The sequence below is a fragment of the Emys orbicularis genome, chromosome 5 (genome assembly GCF_028017835.1).
Source record: "Emys orbicularis isolate rEmyOrb1 chromosome 5, rEmyOrb1.hap1, whole genome shotgun sequence".
Lineage (NCBI taxonomy): Eukaryota > Metazoa > Chordata > Testudines > Emydidae > Emys > Emys orbicularis.
The window spans coordinates 144,912,720-144,932,346 of record NC_088687.1 but is presented as its reverse complement, the minus strand read 5'-3'; the positions used below and the strand labels follow the sequence as shown (position 1 = coordinate 144,932,346).

The window sequence follows — 19,627 nt, the reverse complement described above, 5'->3', positions numbered from 1 at the left end:
ACCTATCTAAAGATAATTTTAATTAAGATATGTTATAGCTCACAGATATCTCATCATGGAATAGGGATTATAAATTCTAATTCTATAGTATGAGACAATATATTCATGTAATGTTTAAGAAAGTTTTGTAAATGAGTTCCAATAGTTCATGGATTAGGGACCCAATCTTATGGGGTTCCAGGGGCTTCTGTATAGATTATTTAGGTTAATCTTTCTATCTACTCAATGGGACTCAGTGCTCAGTACTCCTGTTCTGTTTGAGCAGCATATTCCAGAAGTCTTGAGGTCTTTCTGAGTGTAGCCTTCATTGATTTGAGATCTACCATACCATTCTCTTACTAGAAGGGAAATCCTATAATGGCAGCAGGCCGTAAAAGAGACCCAGTTTGGGAATATTTTAATGAAGTTCCTTTACCTGTGGGTAAAACAGGCATGTGTGCAAAATGTAGGGTTACCATACGTCCTCTTTTTCCCGGACATGTCCGGCTTTTCGGCACTCAAACCCCCGTCCGGGGGGAATTGCCAAAAAGCCGAACATGTCCGGGAAAATGGCGGCTCTGCTCCTCCCCTGACTCTTCGGCTCTGTTTAAGAGCCGAGCTGCCCGAGCGCTATGGGCTTCAGGCAGCCCCCTTGCCTCCGGACCCCCGGCCGGGCACTTCCCCTCCCGGGCTCCGGCGGCGCAGGGTCCGGAGGCACGGGGGCTGCCCGAAGCCGGTAGCGCTCGGGCAGCCCAGCTCTGTTTAAGAGCCGGGCTGCCCGAGCGCTACCGGCTTCGGGCAGCCCCCATGCCCGGCTCTTAAACAGAGCCGAAGAGTCAGGGGAGGAGCAGAGCCGCGGAGGCTCTGCTCCTCCGCTGACTCTTCGGCTCTGTTTAAGAGCCGGGCTGCCCGAGCGCTAAGAGTCAGCGGAGGAGCAGAGCCTCCGCGGCTCTGCTCCTCCCCTGACTCTTCGGCTCTGTTTAAGAGCCGGGCATGGGGGCTGCCCGAAGCCGGTAGAGCTTGGGCAGCCCGGCTCTTAAACAGAGCCGGGCTGCCCGAGCGCTACCGGCTTCGGGCAGCCCCCATGCCTCCGGACCCTGCGCCGCCGGAGCCCGGGAGGGGAAGTGCCCGGCTGGGGGCGCAGGATCCGGAGGCAAGGGGGCTGCCCGAAGCCCAAGCGCTACCGGCTTCACGGTTTGCCGGGCAGCCTCCAGACCCTGCGCTCCCGGCTGGGAGCTTCCCCTCCCGGGCTCCAGCTGCGCTGGGCAAGCGCCGGCCGGGGGCGCAGAGTCTGGGGGCTACCCGGCAAACCGTGAAGCCGGTAGCGCTCGGGCAGCCCTTTCCCCGTGGCTGGGAGTGGGAGGGAGGAGGGGGCGGAGTTAGGGCGGGGAAGGGGCGGAGTTGGGGCGGGGCTGGGGGGGTGGGGAAATGGGCGGGGCCAGGGCCCGTGGAGGGTCCTCTTTTTTTATTTCATAGATATGGTAACCCTAGCAAAATGTAAACAGTGCAACAAAGAAATGCAAGGCCTGGTTGCCCAAATGAAACAACATCATGAAAAGTGTTTCTTCTCAGGCGGAAGCTGTGTTGAAGATGATGAAAGGAACATGTCTGAACATGCAGGATCTTCAGGTTGGTAAACTTTTTTATTTCATACTTTTTTCTTAAGGACTGCCTGTCTTCCTTCTGGATTATTCTTGAATTCTCATGTTTTAGCAAAAAATATAGTTGTTACTCTATGGTACTATCATTTTAGATGCAGTTGTGATAAAAAAGAAACAGCTGAAATAGGCAAATCTTCCTTTTACAATTTCACCTTTAAAGTAGTACTGAGTGTCAGTGAATGCAATGAGGAATACTAAATGAGCAGTATGGTGGTAATAATTAAATAACTGCATTGACTTATTTTGCTTAGGAGAATCCATCCTCAACAGGATTCCGAAGACTATCCACCTTCAAGATCACCATCATTTTCTATAGTTTCAGAGTTATCTGACAATGATAGTGTTTCAGTCACAACATGTATGTCACATAGCCACAGTATATCACCTGTAGCAAAAAGAAAAAAACCCTCCATCATCCGGAAACAACCATAGATAAGTTTGTGATAAGAACCAGCAGATTACAAAAAGAGGTAATTGATGAAAAAATTGCCCGGTTTGTTTATGCAACAAATTCTCCTTTCCCTATGATTGAGAACCCACACTTCATTAACATGGTTCAGTCATTAAGACCAGGATACAGTCCACCCAACAGAGCAGATGTCGCAGGCAAATTGCTGGATAAAGTGTATGAAAGAGAAATTGAGCAGTGTGCAAAAGGTCTAGAGGGTAAAATTGTTAAACTGAGTCTTGATGGGTGGAGCAATGTCCACAATGATCCTGTTGTATGTGCTTGTGTGACAACGGAAGAAGGGAATGTCTTCCTTGCAGAAACAATTGATGCATCAAGAAATGCACAAACAGCAGAATACTTACAAGAAGTAGCAGTAAAAGCTATAACAAACTGTGGGGAAAAAATTCAAATGTCTAGTACGCAGCTTGGTCACAGCTAATGCTGCAAATGTATCCAAGATGAGAAGAAATTATTTAGAAGAGAGTCCCAAGCTAATAACATATGGTTGCAGTGCTCATTTGATGCACCTCCTAGCCAAAGACTTCAGTGTTCCAGAAATAATTGCAATTATAATAATTGTTGAAATTGCAAATTTGCAAAATTGCAAAATACTTCCGTAACAACCACTTTGCAGCAGCTGCTCTGAAAAGAGTGAGAGGAACCAAGCTAACTCTCCCACAAGACGTGCGATGGAACTCAGTAGTGGACTGTTTTGAGCACTATATCAAGAACTGGCCTAATCTGATGACAGTTTGTGAACAAAATTGTGAAAAAATAGATGGCACTGTCACAGCCAAAGTTCTCCACATTGGGCTTAAGAGAAATGTTGAACACATGCTGAGTACCCTGAAGCCTATTTCTGTAGCCTTGAACAAAACGCAGGGAAATAGCTGTTTTATTGCTGACGCTGTTGAAATTTGGAAGGAACTGAGTGAGATCTTAAAAAGAGAAATATGCAATGACAGAGTTAAATTACAAGCATTAAAAAAACAAATGGAACAAGCACTATCTCCAGCTCATTTTCTTGCAAATATTTTCAATACTCAGTACCAGGGTCAAACCTTAACTGCTGAAGAAGAGGAGTTGGCTATGACATGGACGTCCAGCTATCATCCCTCCATAATGCCAACTATAGTAAACTTCAGAGCTAAGGGTGAACCATTTAAGAAATATATGTTTGCTGATGATGTTTTAAAGAAAGTCACACCAGTGAACTGGTAGAAGTCACTTAAGCACTTGGATTCAGAAACTGTTGAAGTGATCATCTCACTTTTAACTGCAGTAGCTTCTTCTGCTGGTGTAGAAAGAATATTTTCTTCCTTTGGATTAATTCATTCCAAATTGAAAAATCGTTTGGGACCTGAAAAAGCAGGAAAGCTTGTTTTTCTTTTCCAGATTATGAACAAACAGGAAAATGAAGGTGAAGATGACTGAGTTAGCTACAAAGCCAATATCTTAAGTTTCTCATGTTGACCTGGCTGACATAGTCGATTTTAATTTTTGTTTTTTAAATATTTCATTAACTATTTTAGTTAAAAAACAATTTTAACAACAACAAACCTGATTTTAAAAAACTTGAATGTTTAACTAAATTCAAAAATTCGTATGCTTGTTTTGTTAAAATATTATGTTTGCTGTTGAAGAAAAAAATCCAGAATACATAACATTGTTGTTTTAGTTAAAGAAAACAATTTAAATGTCTGTCTGGTGGTGATCTCCTCCTAATACAGCATGGCAAGAAAATCCTCCAAATATTAATGATTAACCTGTTGAATTGGGATAGTTCACCTCCCAATGACTTCATAAATATTTGCTTCAATTACCTTTGGTAAATGAAATAACCAAACAATCATTCATTTTCTGATATAGCTGTAAAACTAATCTGAAAAGTTTTCAAAATAAATCACTTTAAAAATGTATAGTGTGTATTCTTCACAATATATATTAAGGTTATAACAACCAAGAAGAATGCACTTTTATGTAGAAATCCATGATTAAATTGAGTCTTCCTGACTAGTGATTTAAATAATTATTTAAATCAATTTGATTTAAATCAAATCCACCCTGGTTTGTGGCCAAACAGGTGATAAATCCTGCTGTGCAAAGTTACTCCACTTTTCCAGATAAAATACAAGTCAAGAGAGAAGGATTCTTAATTAGCTTTCTAGCCTAACGTTCCCTCGGCACATTGCAGAGTGGAGGAAGGTGAGAGATGTACAGAGATTTTCTGATGTTCCCTCTAATAAATACATGAGGTGCTCAGAAACCATGGTGATTTGTGCAGTGTAAGAATTTAAAGACACACAGATATAGCTTTCTTCTTCAGCTAGAGTATTGTCATGTGCCCTAAAGCCACAAACTGCTCTTTACTAGTGATGGGAATACAAACAGTATAGATAGACATGTCAGACATCTAACAACCAATTCAAACAAATTCTGGAGAGTTTTCTCTCGCCTATGATACAGGCTGATTCTGCAACATTGAAGTAAATGGAGGAGCTTTCTGTAGAACGGGGCTGTCCTCTGACTCAGGACTAGACAAAGCAAGTACACTCTGTGTTTGATTCATAGATTAATAGCTTTTGTGGCCAGCAGGACCATTCGATAATCTATTCTGACCTCCTGCAGAGCATAGGCCAGAAAATTCCACCAGTGGTTCCTGCATTAAGCTCAGAACCTCAGTTCAGATACAGCAGCTCTTTTGGAAAAGCAACTCATCTTGATTTAAAGACTTGAGGTGATGGTGAATCCACTATGTCCCTAGGTAAGTGTTCCAATGGATAATTATTCTCACTTAAAAAATTATGCCTTGTTTCTAGTCTGAATTTATCACTTCAATTTCCAGCCACTGGATTTTGTTCACCTGTCCTAGGTTAAAGAGCCCTCTTCTATCAGAAATCACTGCCCCATGTAGGTACTTGTAAACCACAACCAACCTCTTTGTTAAGATAAAGAGATTGAGCTTCTTTAGTTTCTTACTATAAGGCAGGTTTTCCAGAGATGGACCCATTCTTGTAGCTCTTTTTGGAGCCTTTAGCAATTAGTAAACATCCTTTTAGAGCTGTGGACATCAGCCCTAGACACAATAGCCAGTAATGGTCTCACTAATACTGGATATGGGGGTAATAGATTCATAGATTCTAGGACTGGAAGGGACCTCGAGAGGTCATCGAGTCCAGTCCCCTGCCCGCATGGCAGGACCAAATACTGTCTAGACCATCCCTGATAGACATTTATCTAACCTACTCTTAAATATCTCCAGAGATGGAGATTCCACAACCTCCCTAGGCAATTTATTCCAGTGTTTAACCACCCTGACAGTTAGGAACTTTTTCCTAATGTCCAACCTAGACCTCCCTTGCTGCAGTTTAAGCCCATTGCTTCTTGTTCTATCCTCAGAGGCTAAGGTGAACAAGTTTTCTCCCTCCTCCTTATGACACCCTTTTAGATACCTGAAAACTGCTATCATGTCCCCTCTCAGTCTTCTCTTTTCCAAACTAAACAAACCCAATTCTTTCAGCCTTCCTTCATAGGTCATGTTCTCAAGACCTTTAATCATTCTTGTTGCTCTTCTCTGGACCCTTTCCAATTTCTCCACATCTTTCTTGAAATGCGGTGCCCAGAACTGGACACAATACTCCAGCTGAGGCCTAACCAGAGCAGAGTAGAGCGGAAGAATGACTTCTCGTGTCTTGCTCACAACACACCTGTTAATACATCCCAGAATCATGTTTGCTTTTTTTGCAACAGCATCACACTGTTGACTCATATTTAGCTTGTGGTCCACTATAACCCCTAGATCCCTTTCTGCCATACTCCTTCCTAGACAGTCTCTTCCCATTCTGTATGTGTGAAACTGATTTTTTTCTTCCTAAGTGGAGCACTTTGCATTTGTCTTTGTTAAACTTCATCCTGTTTAACTCAGACCATTTCTCCAATTTGTCCAGATCATTTTGAATTATGACCCTGTCCTCCAAAGCAGTTGCAATCCCTCCCAGTTTGGTATCATCCGCAAACTTAATAAGCGTACTTTCTATGCCAATATCTAAGTGGTTAATGAAGATATTGAACAGAGCCGGTCCCAAAACAGACCCCTGTGGAACCCCACTCGTTATGCCTTTCCAGCAGGATTGGGAACCATTAATAACAACTCTCTGAGTACGGTTATCCAGCCAGTTATGCACCCACCTTATAGTAGCCCCATCTAAATTGTATTTGCCTAGTTTGTCGATAAGAATATCATGCGAGACCGTATCAAATGCCTTACTAAAGTCTAGGTATACCACATCCACAGCTTCTCCCTTATCCACAAGACTCGTTATCCTATCAAAGAAAGCTATCAGATTGGTTTGACATGATTTGTTCTTTACAAATCCATGCTGGCTGTTCCCTATCACCTTACCACCTTCCAAGTGTTTGCAGATGATTTCCTTAATTACTTGCTCCATTATCTTCCCTGGCACAGAAGTTAAACTGTAGTTTAACTGTACATTTTCTGGGTTGTTTTTATTTCCCTTTTTATAGATGGGCACTATATTTGCCCTTTTCCAGTCTTCTGGAATCTCTCCCGTCTCCCATGATTTTCCAAAGATAATAGCTAGAGGCTCAGATACCTCCTCTATTAGCTCCTTGAGTATTCTAGGATGCATTTCATCAGGCCCTGGTGACTTGCAGGCATCTAACTTTTCTAAGTGATTTTTAACTTGTTCTTTTTTTATTTTATCTGCTAAACCTACCCCCTTCCCATTAGCATTCACTATGTTAGGCATTCCTTCAGACTTCTCGGTGAAGACCGAAACAAAGAAGTCATTAAGCATCTCTGCCATTTCCAAGTTTCCTGTTACTGTTTCTCCCTCTTCACTAAGCAGTGGGCCTACCCTGTCTTTGGTCTTCCTCTTGCTTCTAATGTATTGATAAAAAGTCTTCTTGTTCCCCTTTATTCCCGTAGTTAGTTTGAGCTCATTTTGTGCCTTTGCCTTTCTAATCTTGCCCCTGCATTCCTGTGTTGTTTGCCTATAATACCATGGCCCTATTTCTGCTCGCTAGTTCCCCGTTCATACATTGCTGTAGCAACCATTGATAGTAAATGATTTAAACTTGGGCTCTCAAAGCAGTTTATGGGAGTTGGGTGCCCAAATCCCTAAGACTCTTTTGAAAACCCCAATCTTAAAAATCAAAGCATGTTTCCAGTTTCTGGCCTAGTAGGAAGCAAAGCCTCACAGCAAACTTTCATTTTGACAGACCACAGTTTAGTATAGCCCTTTCCCCAGCCAAGGAGCAAAGCAATCCCCTTCCTGGTCATTATTATTTGATAGTGCCCATAAGTCTGCAGGTGCTGCATAGGGGGCAGGTCTCTGCTCTGAAGAGCTCACAATTATGTGGTGGAATTGAAGGATAAGTGAGCAGGGTCACAAGCATGCCCAACAGGCCAGCTGCTCCTTTAGGAAGCCTGGATATCAGGTGGCCCTAGCCTCTGTTTGCCAGAAGTTGGGAATGAGCGGACAAGGGATGGATCACTTGATGATTACCTGTTCTGTTCATTCCCCCTGGGGCACCTGGCACTGGCCACTGTTGGAAGACAGGATACTGGGCTAGATGGACCTTTGGTCTGACCCAGTAGGGCCGTTCTTATGTTGAGAGGTAGAGAGCTGATGATGCTCCTCTCACAGCCCTGCCTGAGATGGTGGGAAATACATCGTTCCCTCCGCAAAGAGACTCCAGGCACCTGGCCCCAGCAAGTGCTTCATTTTGCCTCGGAAGGATACTGAGCATGTAATCCTGGTGAACACACATGAGCTGTGCCTTGAGGAATAAAGCACTGGTAACTGTGTGAGTTCCTTTCTGAGGAGTACCCTGCACACGGTGCTGCAGGAATGACAGCTCCTCCCCAAGAAGCATGGCACTGGTGAATACTGCAGCTTCTCTCCAAGGAATGCTGAGCACACAGGTTAATGGCAAGCACGTGGACTCCTCCTTGCTGGAAATTAGTGCCAGAGTGTGTGTGAACTCCTTCCTCAGGCATGCCAAGGAGGAAAGGGCCAGGGAAGGATCTGGGCTCCTCGCTGGAGAATACCCTGTATGCACAGCATTGGTGGGTGAGTGAGCTTCTTGCCCACAATGCTGCCAGTCGTATTCTCTCCTCTCTCTGAATAATTCAGAGCTGGTGAATGCAACATTTTATGCTGGAGGAATGATTAATGTTTGGAGCATTGGCTAACGTCATCTGCTCTGAAATATAGACTGGAGACAACCTTAGCTCTTCAGCAAACAAAACACTGGGGAATGCACGAGCTTCTCTCTGATAAATGGCATGCACACACAGTGCTGAGCTACTCCTCTTGGAGTGATGCTGAGTGTGTGCAATTGGGGAATGTTGTCACTCCTCTCTCAATAAACATGAATTTCCTTTCTCTTCTCTAATAGCAATGCGGCTGCCTATGTACTGTAATTGTGTTGGCAAAACATATGGCCTTAGTAAAAGGAAACTCAACACTGTCTCTTACTAGAAAGAAATGGGGCTGCTTGGCCATACCTCAGTGCGGCAGCTGTAGTGAAATGCCACTAATTACATTCTTGAAGAGCAATTACCTGCACAGAGCCATTTCCTGTTCATCTATCTGTAAAGCATAAATTTATATTGAGTTTCCCTGACTCTCACAGAGAGAGATGATGGTTCTCCACACTCATGAAGAATTTATTAGCTCTTTAGCTTCTACATTGGCTGTTTCTTTGAAAAATGTACAGATGGATGAAGCACCTTTCTGGGACATAACTACTGTATTTACTCCACGCCCATTAGGGTTAGGGTCCTGAATGGAGGGGATAGGCACGAACCAGTCCTTCTAGGGTATGTCTGCATTGCAGCTGAGAGGTGAGATTCCCAGGGCAGGGTTAGGGTTAGGGTCCTGAATGGAGGGGATAGGCATGAACCAGTCCTTCTGGGGTATGTCTGCATTGCAGCTGAGAGGTGAGATTCCCAGGGCAGGGTTAGGGTTAGGGTCCTGAATGGAGGGGATAGGCACGAACCAGTCCTTCTGGGGTATGTCTGCACTGCAGCTGAGAAGTGAGATTCCCAGGGCAGGTAGACAGACTCCTGCTAGTCTCACTCAAGCTAGCACCCTGAAAATAGCAGCATGGACATTAAAGCATGGGCAGAGTCGCGGGCTACCCACCCTAGTCAAAGCCTGGCCAACCTTCTGGGTACAGGCTCAGGTGGCTAGGTGACCAGATGCCTCAATTTTATAGGGACAGTCCTGATATTTGGGGCTTTTTTTTATATGGGCTCCTATGACCCCCCACCCCATCCCCATTTTTCACACTTGCTATCTGGCCACCCTAGGCTAGCCTGAGCTGCTGCCTGTGCCGCACTGTCCACACTGCTGTTTTTTGCGCACTAGCGAGAAGTTGTCTACCCATGCTGGGAATGTCATCTCCCCGCTGCAGTGTAGACACACCCTTAGAAATTCTGAAACAGTGGAATGAGAGAACACTGTATGAGTTTGAATCGGACACTGATATGGCAACTAAATGTACCCTGAGAGAGCCAATGGGGAGCCCTTGAAAGTTGAGCTGGAGGATGTAATCCAGAATCTTGAAAACAGAAGCTTGTAATGGACTGAAACCTTGGTTTGAAGCTCAGATGGAAAAATCAGAGGTAATGAAGCTGTTGTCCTCGTCTCATTTGTTGCAGAAGTTGGAATGTGCCTAGAGAATGAGGCAGGGGATGGTATGAGACATGATAGTCTCAGGGTTAAGGCAACTGAATGCCGTCCTGGAAAACTGGATTCTATCCCTGCCTCTGCCCCAGAGTTTCTGTGTAATGCTGGGCAAGTCACTTAAGCCAGAACTCTCAGATGGCCACTAATTGTCTTTTCTCATTTTCTGGCTCCCCAGTGTGAGATACAAGGGGCCAGGTTTGTAGAAGGGCTGAGCACTCACAACTGCAATGGAATTCAATTTGAGCTGTGTTTTGAACATATGAAGTGCAATTAAATGCAAAATACAATGAACAATCAGGCCTTGGGTCTCAGTTTGGCACCCAGAATTAGTGGACTCCTTTGATAATTTTGACTTTAAATCTGTGGCTCCATTCCCCAGCTGTAAAATGGGGATAATACCACCACCTAAGTCTGATATGGCGACCCACCCGATCCCAGCCACCTGGGAAAAGGGGAAGGAGAAGACGACGACAACCTAATCTCACAGGGGTGTTGTGAAGATAAATTCTTTAATATTTGTGAAGCACGTGGGCCTGGATGCACAAACAGAGTTAGATGTTGACACAGACCCATCACGGTGCTTAGTTTTTAGACACCTAGAAAAATACTGTGATTCACAAAGCTTGAGTTTGGTGCCGAGGCTCCTATCCAACACGGGGGGGGGAGAGAGAGGCACCTTACAGTGCAATTCACAGAAGTCAGTAGGCTAGGCAGTGAGCCGCCTAAGCTACTGGGTGGGAGATGGTGACCAGAGAGGGGGTGTTAAGCACTACTCCTCTCATGGAGCCTGGACTTAGGTGCCTATCTCTGCTAGGAATTCCCAGGTGTGAGCCCTCCCCTGGAGTTAGGTGCCTATGGCACCTGAGGTGGAGAAGGGATTTGAACAGGGATCTGTCACACTCCGGGGAGTGCTCAAGCCATGGGGCTATGGGATATTCTGATGTGGGGACTCCCTCAGTCTCTCCTGTTGAAGCTGCTGCACTGATTTAATCCTGAGGCCAAGTGTACCAAATGGCACCAGTACAAGGAGACAAGGCAGCCGACCCAGCTCTGCCCAGCCTGAGAGACATAGGTGCCGACTCTGTGGATGCTCTGGGGCTGGAGCACCCACGAAAAAATTTGTGGGTGCTCAGCACCCACCGGCGGCCCCACCAATCAGCTTCTTCCCACTCCCCGCCCCCCCCAGCAACCCTGCCCATTGCGGATCAGCTGTTCAGCGGCGGGCAGGAGGTGCTGGGGGAGAGGGTGGAGCAAGAGGTGGGCTGGGGCAGAGTGGGGGTGGGAAGAGGCATTTGCTGGGCATGCTTTATTGAAACTAACCTGAAAGGCTTCACTGGGGAGGAAGAGTCCTCAAACATTTAAAGGGACAGGATGTCACACCAAGGTCTGTGTATTCCAAACCCCAAACCTTGTTCAACACTCTTTAATGTTGGAGAGTGACACGGTCATATTAACACCTTTGACTCTTTGGGCCCTTTATTCCAGCTACATTAATACAACAGGGCTCAGGCTTACACTTTTATCAAGAACTTTAATCCACTCCTTTGTTCAGCAGTCCCGGTTTCTCCTATCAAGAGCCACCTGCTAACATTGCTCCCTCTCTGACTGAACTCTGTATTCTTCCGCTATGCAGAAGCTTCCCCTCTGCACAAGTAGTAGACATTTTCAGTGAACATATCCATTTTGGAACTGTATGGATCAAGCCCTTCCAAAATTCATTTATTTCAACTCAGTTTATGGTTCTTCCAGCTCCTGGCTATATTAAAGATTTCAGTGTAATGATACCCCAAATTGTGGGACCTTTATCCTCTTCCTTATTCATTCCCAGCTCTACTGGTAATGGTTAGTGAGGGGGGCTGGAGCGCTTTTTATCTGATCAGGGTGTATTACCATCACAAAGATGAGCATTCTCCCTAAGGCCTCCTTTTTCAAACAGTGCAGAACCCTGAATAGCTACCCCATTGAAAGGGAAGATCACTTTAGGACAGACAACTTTTGAGGACCCTGGGAGAAGAGGGGATGGTAAAACAGTGAGCTTGGCTTTCTAAGTGCATGGTTGTATAATTTAGCAGCTCTGGGATGAGCAGTATGTGATTTGGTCAACACTGGCATAGTGAGGTGGGGTTGACTGAGTGCAGTCGGGCACAGATTGTTGCCTGTGGCAAAATGTGATCAGCATGTGCTGTGCTGCAGCCCAGGTTTGTGAGAGCAGAGTACAAACCTTTGCTATTGACAAACGCTGCTCACATAAACCCAGTAATTTCCTCAGGCCTCGGGAAGGCGAATTTAACTGAAACATCAGCTGCTAATCAGAGATATGAAGGAGTTTGTCAGACCAAATACCTAAATGAGAGAGTGCAATTAATTTGGCCTTACGTTTCATAAGCTTTTGTCACCAAGTTGAGTGGTGGTGCAGGATTTCTCTCGCTGAATATAACTCTTTGAATTCCTTGTTTAGAGAGTTGCCTGTACCCATTCACTATGAAAGCAGGAAGCTACAAACAGGAATGAATAGGGATTTCTGGTTCTGCAATTTCTTATTGTTGTTGCTTCAATTTCGATTGCTGAGAATGCCCCTAGAGATTAGGAGGAAGCATGCTTTAGCAGTACTGCAGCCAGCCAAAATAACATTTAGCCCCTGGGGCTCTAGTCACTCCTTAGGTTCCACCCAGTAAGTTGTGTTATGTGCCCCGGTTGGCAGAAAATCTGGGACTAGTGCAAGTCACACACAACCCCCTTTGCCGAGAGACCAGGAGCCAGTTAGTGTCGCCCAGAAAATGGGAGGGCAGTTGGAGAGGTAGTATGGACGAGAGCACCCAAGAAATGCACTTCAGCACATTCTCTGATCAAGCTTTGAAGATGAGTCTCCAAGAGAACCCAGGCCATGAATTAAAGCTGCCCACCCTCTGTGGAGCTCCCTGGGGAGTGCAGTGGTACAAAACTTGCCTGCCCTTCCTTAAATGCCTCTGTTGGCTCAGCAACGTCCCGCCTGTGAGGTTTGTTACATACTACTGACGAGCAGCCACTCTCACATTAAAAGGACATCTGGTGATTGTATTGCTCTCCAAATGCATAACCACACTGTGCTCCCTCTCTGCACTTACCATCACTGCTGACCTCTTCCTCAGCATGTATGCGCCACTCCACATCCGCTGACTCCAGCAAGTCTGCTTGTGAGATCTCTATGATCTGCAGTTTCCGCAGACTCACCAGGTCTATCTCTCTTAACCCTGTTTCCAGTTGTTTCACCATGTCTTTGCCTGGCTGACTAGTCAAAACTGTAATCTGAAATAGAAGGCACAGATCTAATGCAGTAGCTACCTCCAACTGCCAGAGATATCACACCCAGCTGCTGTTTAGCAGAATACAGTAGCTAGGGAAGCCCCTCTAGAACCCCTGCCCCCATGCAGTGCAGGGAGCCCAAAGAGGCCCATGTGACACCATGGCAAGGTGTGGTGCAGGGATCGCTATCATTAAGTGCTGATGTAACCTCGTTTTGCAAAATGGCGCTGTTGCCAATTCTTGTGATTTGATTGTGAGTCGGTGAGAGATGGTGTATTTCCTAAACATCAACTCCTGAAGTCAGGTGATTACATGAACATCTCTGCTTTCACTTAAAAAAAAAAATCCAGTCCTCATGGTTGTGGAGAAAAGCTTGAAAATGTTATGTGAGTGTACTCGGAAGGCTCAAAAATAGAGAAGATATACAGAAAGAGCTCAACATGTATTACTTTAAGAGGATTTTTAAGGCAATCTTGGTTTTCATGGAGCCTGACTCATGATTTTGGAATGGCTGGAGTTGTCCGTACTGAAATGGTTTCTATATTAAGTTACTGTCCCTTTGTGATGGGGTATGCAAACCCCAAACTGGGCCAGACAAGCAGGGGTTGGGGCGGCACACTGTAAGGGGCGGCATTCCGGCCAATCTTGGGGCGGCCAGCCCAGCCCTGCAGGGGCACGGACCCCGGCCCGGGGGGGTAGGAACTAGCGATCCCCGCCGTTCACCGTGCCACCAGGCTCCCCGGGACACACCACTCCCCGCCGCCTGCACCGGCCTCTGCCTCCTGCGCCGCTCTGAGCCCGGCCGAGCCGCCTTTAACGGAGCGGCTGAGCCAGCACCTCCTGCAGCCCCCGGGGGCTCCGCCTGCCCAGCCGGGAGAGGCATCCCAAGGCCGGAGGGGGGAGCCCCTCTCGCCCGGCTTCGAGCGGGCTGCAGCACCTGGCTGCCCACGGGCGGAGGGAGCGGGCGGGTGCCGCCCTTCACCCCCCTGCGAGCAGCCTTGACTGCCCTCCACGCGCTCCCTGCGGCTGCTGTTTTTTGGGGGTTTTTTTGCTTTGGCAGTCTGGCCGCCTTTTTTTTTTTTTTTTTGCCTGGGGCGGCAAAAAAGCTAGAGCCGGCCCTGCAGACAAGGTTGAAGGACAGTACTGGGCCCATGGAGCCCTGCCAAGCATGCTTCAGCTGGAGACAGGGTTGAAAAGGGAGCAGCCCAGCTCAGAAGGGAGGCTGGGAAGAGGACAGACCTACCCTGAAGGTTCCTGACAAAGGGGCTGGAGAAGACTCCCTGAGGGAACAGGACTCTATGCTGAGCTGGGTTGGGGGCTGATGGTTTGGTTTCTTTTGCCTAGGGTTACCATACGTCCCGGTTTTTCCCGGACATGTCCGGCTTTTTGGTAATCAAACCCCCGTCCGGGGGGAATTGCCAAAAAGCCAAACATGTCCGGGAAAAATACCGCCGGCTGGGCACTTCCCCTCCCGCGGCTGTTGTGCTCCCTACCTTGACTCTTCTGCTCTGTTTAAAGCCGAGCTGCCCGAGCGCTACCGGCTTCGGGCAGCCCCCATGCCTCCGGACCCTGAGCCGCCGGCCGGGCACTTCCCTTCCCGGGCTCCGGGGGCGCAGGGTCCAGAGGCATGGGGGCTGCCCGAAGCCGGTAGCGCTTGGGCAGCTCGGCGCTTACAGAGCCCAGGAGTTCAGGGAGCATACAGCAGCCGCCGGAGCCCAGGAGGGGAAGTGCCCGGCCGGGGGCGCAGGGTCCGGAGGCATGGGGGCTGCCCGAAGCCCGAGCGCTACCGGCTTCACGGTTTGCCGGGCAGCCTCCAGACCCTGCGCCCCCGGCTGGGCACTTCCCCTCCTGGGATCCAGCTGCGCTGGGGAAGCGCCGGCCGGGGGCGCAGGGTCTGGGGGCTGCCCGGCAAACCATGAAGCCAGTAGCGCTCGGGCAGCCCTTTTCGCGTGGCTGGGAGGGAGGAGGGGGAATGTGGGGCGCTCAGGGAGGGGGCGAAGTTAGGGCGGGGACTTTGGGGAAGGGGCGGAGTTGGGGCGGGAAAGGGGCGGAGTTGAGGTGGGGCCGGGAAAGGGGCGGGGCCTGGGCCCCGTGGCGTGTCCTCTTTTTTTATTTTTTAAATATGGTAACCCTACTTTTGCCTCATCTGGGACCAGATGCTGAGGGAAGGACGGAAGCAGTGGTAGGAAGTGATCCAGGGAGGGTAACTCAAAGGGTCCCCTCAGAGCCCAAATGCTGCTGATCCTTGTAGGGCCCCTGGGTTGGAGCCTGGTGGAGTGGGTGAGCCTGGGCTTCCCTACCCTGCCTCCCACCACTGGGTGGGCACTAACCTCTAGGCTGCCTAGCCCACCAAGGACCCTATGGGAGTGGGAGTTCTGTTGGAGGAGAAGGTATTTGTAGGCATTTCTATTTGTATTTGTAGAGGCTGGTAGGGGCAGTGTGCCGGGAGAGAAGCTGAGCCCTGATTAGGGGGAGGGGCTTCTCTGACTAGGGGTCCTATAAAGGTAGCCAGCCAGTCAGGCAGCAGCATAGACAGCTGCAGTGGCACAGGAGCCAGTAAACAGAGAGCTGTAAACAGGGGAGTTTGAGTGGGAGTTTGCAAAGGGAGTTTGAGGGGAAGACTAAGAGAGCCAGGCTAGTGAAGGGAGTGTGTAGTGGTCTGGCAGTGTTTTGATGCTCGTTGGGGGTTTCTGTTTCTGTGGGTGGTGGTGTTTTGGTTTGGTTTGTGTTTCTCGGACTAACAGGACTTAGGTGAGAAGGCTATGACAGATACAGAGGCAGCAGTGGTAGTGACCCAAACAGTGGAAGACACAATGAAGATGACTGGATGTGGAAGCTGCGGCATGTACATGATCCTGGAGGGGGTACCTGAAAAGAGTTTCGTCTGCATGAAGTGCCGCCTGATAGAGCTGATGGAAGAAAAGATCCGAGGATTGGAGATGCAGGTGGAAACTCTGGTTGAGTTTAGAAGGGGGTTCGAGTGGATGATGGAGCAAAGACATGAGGAGTCTGAAGGGAAAAGCTCAGACCTGCAAATAGAAGCAGGACCAAAGAACTCTGAGGGGAATCTGCTGGATGAGGAAAGTGGACAGTGGAAGCATGTGACTAAGAGAACCAGGCAGAGGAAAAGACGGGCTAGTGAAGGAGAAATAGAGCTCAGGAACAGGTTTGCGGAGTTGGAAAATGAAGAAGGTGGTTGCTGAAGGTGAAAGGGCAAGGAAGAAGAGAAGAGAAGCTAGTCCTAAAGGAAGAGGGGAAGAGTCAATGGAGATAACAACACCAAATATGAGCCCCAGGAGAATACGGGATGGGTTGCAGAGGATTGCAAGGGACAATAGGAATCAAGAGGACTTGCAGCCAGAGGGAACGAGGATAGACCGGAGAATCGCACCATCACCAGGAAAAGGCAGGTCTATGTGATTGGGGACTCCTTACTGAGAAGAATAGACAGGCCTGTAACTAAAGCTGATCCAGAGAACAGAAGGGTGTGCTGTCTGCCTGGTGCTAAGATACAGGATGTGGACCTGAGGCTGAAGAGGATCCTAACGGGAGCGGGAAAGAATCCGCTGATTGTCCTTCATGTGGGAACAAATGATACGGCTAGATTCTCGCTGGAGACTATGCCAGACTGGGGAAGACGCTTAAGGAAATGGAGGCTCAGGTGATCTTCATTGGGATTCTGCCTGTTCCTAGAGAACGGCAACAAAGGTGTGACAAGATTATGATGATCAACAGATGGCTCAGGCAGAGGTGCTATAAGGAGGGCTTTTGGATGTATGGCCACAGGGAAGCATTCATGGTCAGAGGACTGTTCTCTCGGGATGGACTTCACCTGAGTAGGGAGGGAAATAGACTTCTAGGATGGAGGCTGGCACAACTGATTAAGAGAGCTTTAAACTAGGAATTTGGGGGAGATGGTTGGGAGATGTCCAGGTAATCTCCACGCTGGATTTTAACATTGAAAGGGAAGAAAACGAAGTAAGAAAGGATACAGCAGTGGGTAGGAGAAAGGACATAAGGAGGAAGAGTAGTGTAGATACCAGTTTAATAGGTGATACTGGTGACAGAATGTCTGTGCCTAATTGGGTAAAGAAAGTGAGAGAAGCCAAACAGCAAAAATTAAGATGTTTGTAAACTAATGCGAGGAGCCTAGGTAACAAAATGGAGGAACTAGAGCTATTGGTGCAGGAAGTGAAACCAGAAATTATAGGGATAACAGAAACATGGTGGAATAGTAGTCATGATGGAATTAAAACCAATAGTAAAAGGTTCTATAGCCATATAAATAAGAAGAAAACAAAGAAAGAAGAAGTCGGACCATTAAACACTGAGGATGGAGTGGAGATTAAGGATAATTTAGGCATGGCCCAATATCTAAACAAATACTTTGCCTCAGTCTTTAATGAGGCTAATGAGGAGCTTAGGGATAATGGTAGGATGACAAATGGGAATGAGGATATGGAGGTAGATATTACCACATCCGAGGTAGAAGCCAAACTCGAACAGCTTAATGGGACTAAATCGGGGGCCCCAGCTAATCTTCATCCAAGAATATTAAAGGAACTGGCACATGAAATTGCAAGCCCATTAGCAAGAATTTTTAATGAATCTGTAAACTCAGGGGTTGTACCGTATGACTGGAGAATTGCTAACATAGTTCCTATTTTTAAGAAAGGGAAAAAAAGTGATCCGGGTAACTACAAGCCTGTTAGTTTGATATCTGTAGTATGCAAGGTCTTGGAAAAGATTGAAGGAGAAAGTAGTTAAGGACATTGAGGTCAATGGTAATTGGGACAAAATACAACATGGTTTACAAAAGGTAGATCGTGCCAAACCAACCTGATCTCCTTCTTTGAGAAGGTAACAGATTTTTTAAACAAAGGAAACGCAGTGTATCTAATTTACCTTGATTTTGGTAAGGCATTTGATACGGTTCCACATGGGGAATTATTAGCTAAATTGGAAAAGATGGGAATCAATATGAAAATTGAAAGGTGGATAAGGAACTGGTTAAAGGGGCGACTACAACGGGGCATACTGAAAGGTGAACTGTCAGGCTGGAAGGAGGTTACTAGTGGAGTTCCTCAGGGATTGGTTTTGGGACCAATCTTATTTAATCTTTTTATTACTGACCTTGGCACAAAAAGTGGGAATGTGCTAATAAAGTTTGAGGATGACACGAAGCTGGGAGGTATTGCCAATACAGAGAGGGACCGGGATATCCTACAGGAAGATCTGGATGACCATGTAAACAGGAGTAATAGTACTAGGATGAAATTTAATAGTGAAAAGTGCAAGGTCATGCATTTAGGGATTAATAACAAGAATTTTTGTTATAAACTGGGGACGCATGCCACGCATCACTTGGAAGTAACAGAGGAGGAGAAGGACCTTGGAGTATTGGTTGATCACAGGATGACTATGAGCTGCCAATGTGATATGGCTGTGAAAAAAGCTAATGCGGGCTTAGGGTTAGGAGTGGTACCTGAGGCAGTGAATGGGAAGACTGCTGAAGGAAAGACTTTGATATACCCTGGAAGGGGGAATGTTGAGTGACCTGGCCAGAAGGCTGAGTCATGAAGAGGATGCTGCGGGTCCTGGGATGAGCGAGGAGATGCAGACCTGAGAGAGAGAAGGCATAATGGCATGCGACCATGGGAAGGGGTGTTGGCCTCGAGAGCTAATCCCTATAGTGAGCAGGAGGATGCGCCAGCCAAGTGGTGAGTGGTGCACCCCATCACAAGTCCCCTTTGGTTCTCAAGTGGGCAGTCTTCCCCTGGCAAATAGTGATTCTCTCCCGCCCCCTTCCCCCGCCCCCTTCCCGCTCCCCCACATATCCCCAAAGGATTATGGACATATCTGGATGGACTTTTAAGAGGATTCAAAGTCCATTCCTCTGGCCCCAGTCTTATCTCACTATTTGAGTTTCATGCTCCAACCCATGGAGATGCTAGAGCTGTTCCAGTAAATGGTAGGAAATTTTGTTGCCATTGGCAAAACTACCTGTTTTTCACTAGCCTTGTTCTTGGAAACAGATTAATTGTTTTTGCTCTAATGTTTTTAAAACAAAACAAAACAAAAAAAAAGAACAACCTGAGCCAGAGCTGAAACCTAGTCTACTTCAGCCCAAACAGTTAGTTTGCCAAACTGAGACAAAATTAAAAGTTAGGTTATAATGGAAGGTATATATGCAACTGTAACCCACACACCTCCTGAGTGTGATGTTCTGTCCCCTCTAATGGCACCAAGACCACTTAGAGATGAATGAATCTGCTCTACAGCCTTAGCTGAGAGGCAGCTGGCTTTTAGCTCATGCAGTAGAGCAATGGCTCTCAAACGTTTGTCCTGGTGACCCCTTTCACATAGCAAGCCTCTGAGTGCGACCCCCCTTATAAATTAAAACTACTTTTTTATATATTTAACACCATTATAAATGCTGGAGGCAAAGCAGGGTTTGGGGTGGAGGCTGACAGCTCACGACCCCCCATGTAATAACCTTGCGACCCCCTGAGGGGTCCCGACCCCCAGTTTGAGAA

General features: G+C 47.1%; 1 protein-coding gene across 1 annotated transcript in view; it reads right to left on the bottom strand.

Moving 5' to 3' along the window:
- Positions 1-19,627, bottom strand: part of M1AP (meiosis 1 associated protein) — a 63,204-nt gene that overhangs the window by 24,665 nt on the left and 18,912 nt on the right. Inside the window, exon 3 of the mRNA XM_065405762.1 lies at positions 12,914-13,094. Coding sequence (XP_065261834.1) covers positions 12,914-13,094 — 181 coding nt within the window. The remainder of the gene's footprint in view (positions 1-12,913; positions 13,095-19,627) is intronic.